At 33.7% G+C, this 12,926-nt stretch overlaps 1 protein-coding gene across 1 annotated transcript in view; it reads left to right on the forward strand.

Annotated features, from left to right (window-relative positions):
* The window catches only part of LOC145277879 (porphobilinogen deaminase-like), a 41,015-nt gene that overhangs the window by 11,406 nt on the left and 16,683 nt on the right, over positions 1-12,926 (forward strand). The window contains exon 2 of the mRNA XM_080129868.1: positions 12,336-12,405. Within this exon, the coding sequence (XP_079985994.1) occupies positions 12,336-12,405 (70 nt within the window). The remainder of the gene's footprint in view (positions 1-12,335; positions 12,406-12,926) is intronic.

The raw sequence follows: 12,926 nt of genomic DNA on the forward strand, positions 1-12,926 counted from the left end.
AAGATGGCTGTGGTCCTCTTCAGTTTAAGAGGATGGAGCATGCAAAGCTGAAAAGGGTAAATTGGTCATCTGTGAAACGTGTGGTTGTGCCCTCTTTTCAAAGGCAGGGTATGTGAGCCACTTGAAGTCCTAAAATAACAGACCATCATCATTCAATGTTCCACAACAACCTCATAACACAGTGTGTGTAATATGCAGTAAAATATGCAGTTCGATATTTGGACTGGGAGGGCACATGGTTGTGCACAAAGACAATATTTGTCATCTGGATCAAATCAACCTCATTAAAACATTAAACTTGGTGTGTCATGTATGTCATCGTCCCTGTAAGTCAACTGCAGGCCTTTAAAGTCACCTGAGGACGCGAGAGGATACGAGAGTACATGAATCTTGAGACTGCAATCATCTGTGAAGATACTGCAATCATATATTAGGTTGATGCAAAAATGTTTTTTGATGTTCAACTTTAAAAGAGCATAACTCCTTTCATATAAAACTTTATTAATCGAAATTAGAATCGACACATTTTTGCCAACGAGAAACAAGTTTATTTATTCCATTAGCATAGAAATCTGGAGTTCTGGAAGCGATGAAGTCATTGAAGGCCGATTTGGCATCATCTCGGCTTTTTGAAGCATTTTTTTGCACAGGAAGTTGTTGAGATGCTTGAAAAAGTGATAATTAGTGGGCGACGGGTCCGGTATGGTGTATGACGCAGAGTCTCATAGCTCAATTTGTTCAGCTTCTGCAGGGTCAGTTGAGCAACATGCGGGCGAGTGTTGTAGTGGAGCAGAATTGGTCTCTTTATATTCATCAATCTTGGACACATAATTTGGAGCTTCTGGTGCATTTTGTCAATTTGTCAGCAGTACTTCTCCACTGTAATCATTTTGCTCAGATTCAAGAAGCTGTGATGGAGGAGACCTGCTGCAGACCACCAAACAGTCGCCATAGCCTTTTTTTGCACAATTTCGGCTTTGGGAAGTGTTGTGGAGCTTCTCTGGCATCCAACTACTGTGCCGAACATTGCCAATTGTTGTAGAGGATCCACTTCACATCACAATCCGCTCAAAAAATGGGTCGATTTTGTTGTGCAGAAGGAGCGTAGAAAACACCTCAAAATGACAATTTTTTTTATTATCGTTCAATTCATGAGGCACCCACTTATTCAACTTTTTTGACTTCCCTATTTGCTTTAAATGGCGAACGACTGTTGAGTGGTCAACCTTGAGTTCAACATCAACTTCATGTGTGGTTTTGCAAGGATTGGTTTCAGTTAAGGCTTTCAAATATTCGTTATCAACTGCAGTTGGCCGGCCATGACAATTTTCATCTTCAAGGCTTGTCACCATTGCAAAATTTCTTGGATCACTGTTATCCCACACGTTTGTTAGTGGTTCCTAGGCCAAACGCATCATTGATATCACGAGCTGTCTTGGCAGTTTTTCGGCCTAGTTTGAACTGGAACAAGAAAATCATGCAGATTTGAATTTTGTCCATGCTGTTGAAAAGCCTGCAAAAAAAAAAAATGAATGAAGAGATCAAGAACGGTAATGAATAACAGTATTTGATAGAACGAAAAACGCGCTTCAAAATGATATATAACATGGCTATATATATCAATGAATTAATTCAGAAATTACATAAAAGTAATGTATATGAGAAAACAATACTGTTTTATGAGGATTGCTATTTTTTGACTTCAGCATCCATGTGCACATAGATGGCGCTTCAAACCAGCTACAATCTTGAAAAATCATTCACAGAGGTGAGAAGGGAACTTGCCAATATTTGGTGTTAATGGTGGGACTTTATTATGCACCTTTGAGAGTCTTGTCAAAAATGCTTGCTGAATTAGAGATAATACCAGAGATATTACTGCAATACTTGTGTGGTCTGGTAAGCAACACAGCCTCATACAATTGTTTGTCATGCCTGATTTAAAAAAATTTTTATTTTACTTTGGTTATTTTTAAGAGATCAAGTGGTTCCATCCTGGAGCAAATATTTATTTCATTATGTATTTGAATTTATATCCGAAGGCTCTTTTAAAAACAGATGCTCTTCCCTTTATGGCTGCTATCTGTATTTCGTGCCAGCTTTGTCTTCCAGGGATTGCTTCCAAGCATTTAAAATTTTTTTCATTAGACTAGTTGTGTGACCTCACATGATTTACTAAACCAGCTTTAGACAGAAGAAATCTGCCACACATATGTATATAACTTCGTTATTGTAGCAAAATCCGACAGCCGGAAAAATGAGTTTTCATTAAAAAACAAAACAAAACAATAACTACTTAGTGTTTTTATCAATTTCAACAATAAGCAATGTTATCTACCTAATTGTCATGTCACACTTAAATATTACTTATATTTATTATTACACAAAACAATTATTTTGTACAAATAGACGAGTGCATGAGTTACTTCCCTTGACTTAATGCTATTAATTTATATACATGCTTGAAATTTTTTCAAAAACTATTTTCATTAATAATTACTTTTCTGTCTTATGGTTTTTCATAATTTTTAGGTATTTTCATTAATGCAAAATGACAATTAAGTATATACCATTGGTTTTACTTGAAATTCAATATTTCCGTTTTCGAATTTCACTACATTAACAAAGAAGAATATTTATAACTTTTTAAGTCAACATGATTAAATACAAGAGAACTCTGCCTTTTTTTTTCAAGTTTTTGTGTCAAAATCTAAAAAATTGTAATAAAACGATCCTTAGAAAAATTGCAAAAATAGAAGGTATTAATCAAGCACACATATCTGCAAGATGGCGCATAAGTCACTTTACCATTCTAAAAATGAAATATTTCTTAATAAATTAATTTTGATGTCTCTTTTCAAATTTATAAAATTAAATTGTTGTGAATTTAAATATGAATAAATTCATAACCAAAGAAAATTAATAAAGTACCCTCATTTACAAAAAAAATGTGCAACTCTGTATATTATATATCTCAATAGCATTAAAAAAATTAGCCTCTTGGAGTTTGAACAAATCTGAATGGAGACAGAAAATTTTGCACACAAGCAAAGTGTTCGATATCTATTTGACTCTGACTTTATAACAAAAATACAAATTTTAAGATAAGTCCTTTTAACTTATCTCTTCTCTTCTCTATTCTTCTATATAAATAGAATGAACTCATTTTTTCCCCTCCGACTTTGACGTTTATAGGACTGCACCTGTATACATTTGGTGCAGCCGTATCATTCACAAACTGAATCACGACATCTTTATCTTTCCTTTCGGTCTTTCCTTCTTTCTTTCTTTTCTCTCCAGTTTCTGCTCTTTCCATTGTTAAAACGAAACAAAACAACCGGATATTCCAGGTTTTACTTACACTCTATCACTCTACGACTATTACTTGTGTATCCAACTCTATTTGTGCCAGTAAAAAAAAGTAGCATTTATTGCTTTTCGTAATAATTATTAATTGCTTATTTGTTTTGTTTTTTACCCTTTTTTTTTAGACTAACCATTCTTTAATCTCACTATAAAATCGATTTTTCCAACTACATTTTAGGTGGGGGGGGGGGCATTCCAACCTCCGAAGGGGGTTTGTATTACTGTACACATAGATTCGAAAAAGTTGTCAAAAAAAAAAACAAATACATAACAAATAAATGTTCTCAAAGCCAAGATCAGTTACTTTTCTGCCAAACTGGATATCTTTTTCGTGTTTTTATTCAATGTAACATATTTATTCGGCTCGAAAAACATACAGTGTTTACCGATGTATTCGAAAATTCAGGAAGGCGTCTCACACCCTCTTTAACACCGTAAGTATAGAAAAAGGTGTTATAAATAAAAAAATATACAAAATACTATTAAAAACACGCCGAATATATGTTAACCTATGTCGCATTAACATGTATTGAGCGAGTTTTTAACAGTATTTCATTAGGTTTTTTATTTATAACATCTTTTCCCAATTCAATGTAACATACTTACCGTGTTAATGAGGGTGTGAGATGCCATCTTGAATTTTCGAATACATCGGTACGGTAAACACTGTATGGTTTTCGAGCTGAATAAATATGTTACATTGAATAAAAACACGAAAAATATATATATCCAGTTTGGCAGAAAAGTAACTTATCTTGGCTTTGATAACATTTATTTGTTATATATTTGTTTTTTGTTTTTTTTCACAACTTTTTTCGAATCTATGTGTACAGTAATACAAACACCCATTTTGTGTTTTATATAGATAAAGTACAACTGTTGAATGTTACTGTTTTGATTATATTTGTTGGGGGGGGGGGACAATTAAATAATTAAGAAAGATTAAAATGAAGCGAAATTTAAGTTTCCGTTCCATTTTTACAACAACCGTAAAACAGTGCATACTCAGCAAGTTTTATCGTATTTTATTTATTTTTTTGCATAATTAATGATGGAAGTATTTTTCTGCTTATTTTCTTAACATCTGTTAAAAAAAAAATAAATAATTTGTACATTCTCTTGAAAAAAAGAATCAAACTTTTCTCTACTTTCACATGTGTTCCATTTTAACAAACTGAGCCACAGCAACGCGTGGCCGGGTACAGCTAGTTGTTATATATATTACTAGTAGGCTGCCCAGTGTTACCCAGTTGTAAAATGCGCTTAAATATTATATTTTAATTCATACAGAAACTGAGATCTGTGTATGTGAGTATTGTTTTTTTTCTAAACATTTCACTTCTTGTAAGTAAAAAAAGAAAAATACTCCAGCTGAGATAGAAATAAAATCTAAAGACAGTGAGTTAAGTATAACAATTAAGGCGGTTTGACACGATCTTTTAAAAACCTTTTCAAACCTACTTATTCTTAACATAAGGAATCTGTCATGTGAACCATTCATGCATGCGCAATCATGAAACAGCAAATGGAGAAAAATCCGGTGACTATTATTTTATTAAATTTTGACCCTTTAGCAGTCCTTTTTCCAGATGAAAGCAGATTAAACTTTTATATATACCTGAATACCCAATACCGAATTTCAAGTTTGTAGATCAAAAATTTGTTGAGTATATAGGTTGAGAAGTGCCCTCACAGGCACATTCTCAGCTTTCTAGATATATAGATAGATTACAAACAAAAAAATATGTAGAAAGGCAAACAACACTAAAATATGTGAATATAAATCCAAACTGATAGCAGCTGTTCAGCCTCTCAAAGAACTGATCACATTATGACAAAAAGTAGTCTCATGGAAAAAAAATCAAAACTAACAAATGCAAACAGAAATACAGTCTTTTAGTTAGATTAGGGTTGATTTAAAAAAAAAAAAAAAAAAAATTAGCCCTTTCCTCCACACATTTTCTTCCAAAAAATAAAACAAAAGAAATAAATTGATTCACTACTGATTTGAAGATGATTATTAAACTTATTTTTAACACCAAAGGTGGGGGGAATTGACCCTAACCTTAAGTTGTGAGAAAAAAATTAAAAAGTTGTTTTCTTTAATGTTGATACTAATTGACTGTTCAGAGATGGCAAAACCATTTCCAGTCTGTTTCATAAATCGCAATCGGAAGCATTTGGATTGATGTGGATTCCATCTTATAGAAATATCAAAAGTGCTTTTACAGATTAACCCCCATGACTGACATTATTTTCTGTGAAATTTAGAACAAGTTACAAAGAATAGTCCACCTTCCAGCAGTCAGAAACAATTAAGAAAGATATATTTGGAACCGTTTATAAAGTAGGTATCTTGGATAGAATGTAGATGAGGAAACAACAAAATGCCAAATATACAATTGCAAAATTAAATGATACTTTTACAAATCGCGTTTCATTACTGGTAATATTGGCTCGGTAAAATCTGGTAACAAGTTAGCTCTCTATTCTGTAGTTATTGCCTGGAAGAATGTCTTCCTGGGATTATGTGATTTGAACTTTATTTAATTTATCGAGTTGTTATTGTTTCCGTGTATGTAACAGAGCCGGTGACGCTGGTAGCAGCAGCTAACATATGCAAATGTGACATCACAGAAGAGACAAAAGGACATACTTGAATGGAAAAGTGTTGTTCAGAGAAGTGAGTCTTCGAGACATGTTTGTAGTTTTCGAGACGTAGAGGATTTGAGAGATGAGAGAGCGGTAAAGTATGTGTTGAAGACACAAGAGCAGGAAAGGATGAGTTTGGGACATATCTGGAGAAGAGGTGTTCGAGACGCGTGGATGGCATCAGAGGAGAGATGAAAAGTCACTTGCGGTCGAAAAAGGATAAATAAACTGTTTAAATCTTTAGAAAAATGTGTTGTTGGAAATACCAGATATAAAGGCTTTGTTTAAAACTGAAAAACAAGTTTCTTCCTTTGCTCGGTTTGTTTGATACAACAACTATGTTACAGGTATTGTCTATCCCCTCCATAAACTTGTCTATGCTTATCCTAATAAAGCAGATAACCTTTTTTTCTCCTTTTTTAAGCAAATTTGTACAAAAAAATGGTAAAAGTTTACTTTAAAATTTTAGATTAAGATAAAAGCTCAGTTTGTAATTTCCAGAAGGCTATCGACTATCATATACAAACAGCTGATTAAGAATTAGAGTACCATTTTGATAGTAAATTATGAAGAAGCTTTTTTAAAGGAAAATAAATTCCATAACTAAGACTTGACAAATACTCAAAATATCTGATCAAATAAATCTTCTAAACGTGTATTTGTATTAATATTTTTAATTAGTTTTCCTTGCTTATTGTTGGAGACGCCCCTCCATGAGATTAATGGACTATCTCATGACATCACCTCCAGTATTGAGTACCGGTGCCAGGCAGTCTGAGTTTGGCACGTGACCAAGGCGGTCGGTTGCTAAACACCCAACCGTTGAGGAAGGATATTGCTCCACCTGTTTTTGCCTGTAATATATGTGAATACATGTTTCGTTCCTAAAAATCCTGTGTTCCTTTCGTTTATTACCATTTAACCCCATAACAACTGGCAATGACGGATTCGACTTTCACACTGGTTAACTTCACAAAAAAAAAAAATTCTTATTGTCTTCAGAAGAACATCGGATTTACAAGCTAAGAAGTCGGTTGGCAAAAAAACAAACAAACAAAAGAAAACGAACACATGGCAAAATTGTAAGTTAATCTTTTTGTCTCTATATTTAAATTGCAAAGAACTGTTCTAAACGCATTTTATTAAGGTCGTAAAAGTTTATTTGGTTGCTCATTGAAAAAAGAAAAAAGAGAACAATGTTGACCCAATTTTCGCCACGAGAACAATTCTATTGTAAACTGTTGATTGTTTATTCGTATGCAAATTTGAACATTTTTTTTTTAAATGAAGTGAAAAGTTTATTTTGCCTTTGTTTTGTGCTGCTAACTTTATACAATATTTTAACGGGAGAGAAATGTTGTTTTTTTCCCCCCCTTTTCGTTTTACTTGGACTAAAAGAAAGATACTTTTTCATTGAGTGGAATTTTCTGAAATATTCTATTTTTAACTGTCAGTTCTAAAGTGAAAAACTTTCTTCTGCTGCATGGGGACAACTCTCCCCACACAGACACATAAAAAAAAAACAAAAGAACCCAGCCATTTTGGTTAAATGCCAGACAATTCCACAAGTATTTTTATTCTTTTGCAACTGTAGTGTATCACAGTATATATTTATTTTGTTTTTGTTTTGCAAGTAAAAAAAAAAATATTGGGTAAGCTTTTTACTAAGAAGCAAGGGATAAATTGCTCCCTCTTCATACGCTCACACTCAAGGAAAGGATATTTTCTTTTTTTATTTTATCTCTCTTCTCCAGTCCAAAATGGAAATAATTTTTTTTTTTCGTGCGTTTGGAAAAAAAGCCATTAAAAGATGGATGTTAAAGCAGTATTAATACAGCTAATCAAGGCTCAGATGGACCAGCAGCAGAAAGCTGAGGAAAATTAAAAAAAAACGTGATAAACAGCTCCAGTTACAATTTCAAGAGAGGCAACAAGCGTTGGAGGAGAGAATGCTACTTCAGCAACAGAGACAAGAAGAGCTATTGTTAAAAATGTTTGATAGAACGGAACACAGGGATGACAGTTGTGCTTTTTCCCAAAGTACAATATGGAATGCTATAGAAACGTTCAACTACCAACCGGAGTTGGATGAGATGTTTGACGCTTTCTATCAGCGATATGAGGACCTATTCACCCTGGATTGTCAAGAGTGGAGCAACGCTAAGAAAGTTCACCTACTTTTGAGGAAATTAGGGACCACAGAATATAGCAAGTTTGTGGATTATATTCTCCCCAGGAAGACGAGTGAATTGGAATTTTCTGAAGCGGTCAAACTTTTATCTGAGCTGTTCAGCCCGAATTCTATGCTCTTTCATAGAAGATGGAAGTACTTTAACCTGCAAAAAAGCGACGATTACCTAACCTTCGTGTGGTAAATAAACACTGCGATGATTTCTGTCTATCTGACTTATTGGCAGATGACTTCAAGTGTTTAATTTTTGCGCAGGGTCTAGTCTCATTCAAAAGTGCTGAGATTAGACATGTTCTTTCTAGACTTGAGAGCAAACAGGGCCTCACCCTCCAGAAGTTGGCTGAGGATTGTCAACGGATAGTCTGCGTAAGGAATAATTCGAGACACGTCGAGGAGTCAGGCGCAACATTCATTAGAAGGACGAATTTCAGACCGGAAAAAGCTGGAAGTAAGAAAACTCAGGCTACACATAAGTACCACCCAGTCACAAGACCCGGATCCCCTACAAGCCCGTGCTATCCCTGTGGCAGGAAACATTGGTCGAGTCAATGTTTTTACAAACATAAGTACTACAATAAATGTTGCAGGAAGGGCCACAAAGCGACCTAGAGCAGGAAGAACAAGGTCAAGAACAGCGTCCGACGGACTAGATTTCGACTTGGATTCAGATAAGAACTGGCGCAAATATGTCACAGTTAACATCGCAAATAAAACTGTGCATCTACATTAGATTCCGGATCAGACCTGTCCATCATTAACCTTAAGTAGCAATACACATGACAAAATTAAATGGCTTAAAATATTTCAATATTGGTATATATAGAAAGAGCTTGATAAGCTAAGAAAGAATCTTTTTAAATTTTTTAAATCCAATTAAAATCAAGGAAGTTATGACTATTTTTATGCCCTGCGTGTTTGGATATTTTTCCCTCTTTAAGACCATATGCGTTTTGTCACATTTTTTGCACTACTTTTTCAGTAAAAATGCTATATTTTTGTTAAAACACAAGACTAAGCAATGAAATTTGCCATATAAGTGTATTTTTGTGCAAGGAATCTGAATATGCTATTGAAAATCTCCATAAATGAATGGTTTCCAAATAATCTGCAGTAAATGCACATAAATATGCTGCGATTGCTTAAAAATGCCATGTATTCATTAAAAGAAAAGAAGTTAGAACTCAAAGTTTAGTTGTAATGCATTTTATGTGCCAAAAACTTAAATCGAAATCTAGGATTGGTTAAAAATGAATATATTGCAATATTTCTTTGGTATTATTATAGATTAATACCTTCTGTTACCCCTCCCCATCTGACCACCTCTCCAAAATGTGATTTTACCTTTATAGAGAATTGCATGTGAGCAACTTGAAAAACTTTAATAAAAGATAAAGATTATTTTAGAATTTAATGTAAAATTATTTCTCATTTTGAATCATTTGAGCATTTTAGGGCAGTTAACCCCCCCCCCTTTTCCTATGATAGATAAATCCTGGGTGTTTTTTTTTGTTTTGTTTGTTTGTTTTCTAAAAGGTGATTATGCATGGTTTTAAGAGGGTCTTTGTGCAATTATGAGAAGGTAGGGAGGTTGCCACTCTGACTTTGGGTTAATGATAGGGCTAAGGAAAATTATGTGTGAACATCCTGAAGACTTGATAGAAACAAAACAAAAACAATTTTAGAATTTAGAGTGGGGGTTGATTTGACATAAATGTAAAATAATTCACCATTTCAAGACGATCATAGCGTTTTAGGACAGTTGACCAATTTATTGGGGGGGGGGGAGGATTAATCATGTGCACTTTTCTTTAAACGTTTTTTATGCTTTTTTTTATTTATTTATTTTTTTTTTTTTACGTTTATATGAGCTCACAGGAAGTTTTAGTGGGGAGCTCTGCCACTTGTACTTAGCGTTATTGTTAAGGCTAAAGGTTTTAGGAGGAGGCTTGCCACTCGTACCTAGGATTAGACATAGAATTAAGCGATTTTTTTTTTCAGATGGTGTTTGATACCATTGTGAAACTTTACAAAAATTATGACAGACAAAAATAAATGTTATTTAAAAAAGTGACGTCCCTCTAACAGAAAACATGATGCTTGGCAAAATATCAAGTATTTAAATTCTATTTAAATATAAAAAAAGAAACAAGTTTTTGCTAAAGCTTGCAAATTGTTAAAAATTTTGAATTAATGTTATTTTGATATTTAATTACATTTCATGTCTTTTCCTACCGTTTTTTTTTTAACTGAGCACCTTCTACAAATATTTAAATATTGATTATTTTTATTTTTTATTTTTTTTTAATAATCGGGTAGATTAGTTTCCATTCGATAATAATTCACTGAAAACATTTTTTAAGGGACGAAAATTAGAAGTGTGTGTGCCGTTCGTACACGTGAACCAAAACATCATATTTCACATTTTCGCTTGTTAAAATTTTAAAATTTATTACTACCCAATTTTTAAAAATATTTGTATGGTTGATAACAAAATAGCTCTAACTAAACATGTAAGAATTTTTTTTATAACCAGATTTTCAATTAAAAAAAAAAATCGATTTGGAATAAAAATAAACAACAAAAACAAACGTCTGTTTACGCTATGTTATCGCTGCTGCTATCAAGTCTTGATTCAAATTCATAACGATTTTTTCGGATATTATGAGGGACTCCAACAGATGAAGCACTTCAACAATTTCTAAACGTGTATAGGATTACACACAACTCGAACACACCAACAGCAGTCTCACCTACAGAAACGATGTTTGCGCAGAAAGTGAGATCTGTTTTTGACAAGCTCTTACACAAACAGTCAAGGTCACTAGTGACCACTTACCCAGTAAACGTTTCATACCAGGTGAAAGAGTGTTTTTCAAAAGTTATAAAGACAACACATCATTCTAGGAGGTGGGTACAATTACTAAGAGAGTTGGTGACATGGTATACATCATCCAAGGACCAACATATACCCACAAACATTATCAGAACCAACTAAGATGTTGATCAGTTGAAACCAGCAACAGTCCACCATTGGAAGATGAGCCGATAGATGCTGTCTTCCAAACTTTTGATCTTGAACCTTCTCAACCAACACCTGAACTATGGCGGTCGTTCCATAAGAGAAAGTTTACCGAGCCATTGATGGTAAATCCTAAAAGGAAGAGGTACTGACAGCTTTTATGAACAAAAATCTTGGGAGGGGGATGTTGGAGACGCCCCTCCATGGGATTAATGGACTATCTTATGACGTCACTTCCTCTGGCGACGTCTCTTCCGGTATCGAGTACCGGTGCCCGGCAGTCTGAGTTTGGTACGTGACCAAGGCGTTCGGTTGCTAACATCCAACTGTTGAGGAAAGGTATTGCTCCACCTGTTTTTGCCTGTAATATATGTGAATACATGTTTCGTTCCTAAAAAGTCCTGTGTTCCTTTTGTTTATTACCATTTAACCCCATAACACTTATCTCATTCCATACACAAATCATTTCATAGTAAATCCGCTAGTGCTATCAGATCAGGCCAACTGGAGATATCGACTTTCTGACCTAAAATGCACCCAACATAGATTCTATTGTTTCTTTTCTTTTTTTTCTCTTTTTTCCTCTTTGTAAAAGTCAATCATGTTCTGCAAGATCAAAAACGTTTTTTTTTTTTTTTTTTATAAAACAAACTAAACATTATTTGAATATATAAACGACTTAAATTTTTTTTTGGAGGATTAGGGTTCATGAGTGTATGGTAATTATGAGGACACTAGTGTAGTAAATGTTAGTAGTGGAAATTTGGTAAAATTTGATTACTTAAGGGAATGGCTCAACAAGAACCTGTTTATGTTGGGCTTGAAGACAGCCGTATTGTGGCCAGCTGAAAAGCAGGTAAAAAAACTTTTACCAAAAACTGAACCCAAAAAGGGTTGATATGCCGTAAAACGAAATAACAAAACCATTTCATAGTAAATCATGTAAACTCTCTGCTCATTTGCGACGCTTAATTTTCAAATGAAATTGTCATCGTTAAACACATGGATTAAATTAACATATCTTAAGAATATTAGATTATTAATATATAAAAAGGTATTTTGTGCTGACAACTTGTATCATAATATAAATATTTTTTTCTTCCTCAGCTTGCTTGTATTCAAACGCAACACGCAATTGATGCTTTGCAGAAAGTATGTGATAAGAAATTTGAAATGGGTAAGATTTCATTTTAAATGTTTAATTCTTAATCTATTAAATAAAAAATCAATGTATGGGCCATGCATACTGTTGTGTTTGGAGAAATGGGATGCCAGAATCATCGGATATTCTAATAACAGACAAGCTCATTGTATTTTTAAAACAATTTATTCATGGCAGAAACATTATTTACAGAACAATATTGAATGTCAAACAATATTGAATGTCCACCGTGTTGCTGTTCCATCTCCCTAAAACTGTCTGATCTTTTCAAAGATCCCTAAGGGGCGATAACTCTTTATTTAGAGTTATTCCCACTTTTATCGCTATAACACCTCCCCTACATATGATTACATTACTAGAACGACATACTATGTGACCTTGTGTCCATTTTTCTTTACCATTGTGGTAATCTTTTGTCAATACAGGTTGTTCTGGGAGGAATTTTACATAACCTTGCTCCATGATGGCGATTGAATTGGTTTTCCATCGTCCTGTTTCTCTTGGGAAGATTATTTGATGAACAAATAGCATAAATA

Source organism: Euprymna scolopes, chromosome 6 (genome assembly GCF_053919585.1).
Source record: "Euprymna scolopes isolate OS-2025 chromosome 6, ASM5391958v1, whole genome shotgun sequence".
NCBI classification, from domain to species: domain Eukaryota; kingdom Metazoa; phylum Mollusca; class Cephalopoda; order Sepiida; family Sepiolidae; genus Euprymna; species Euprymna scolopes.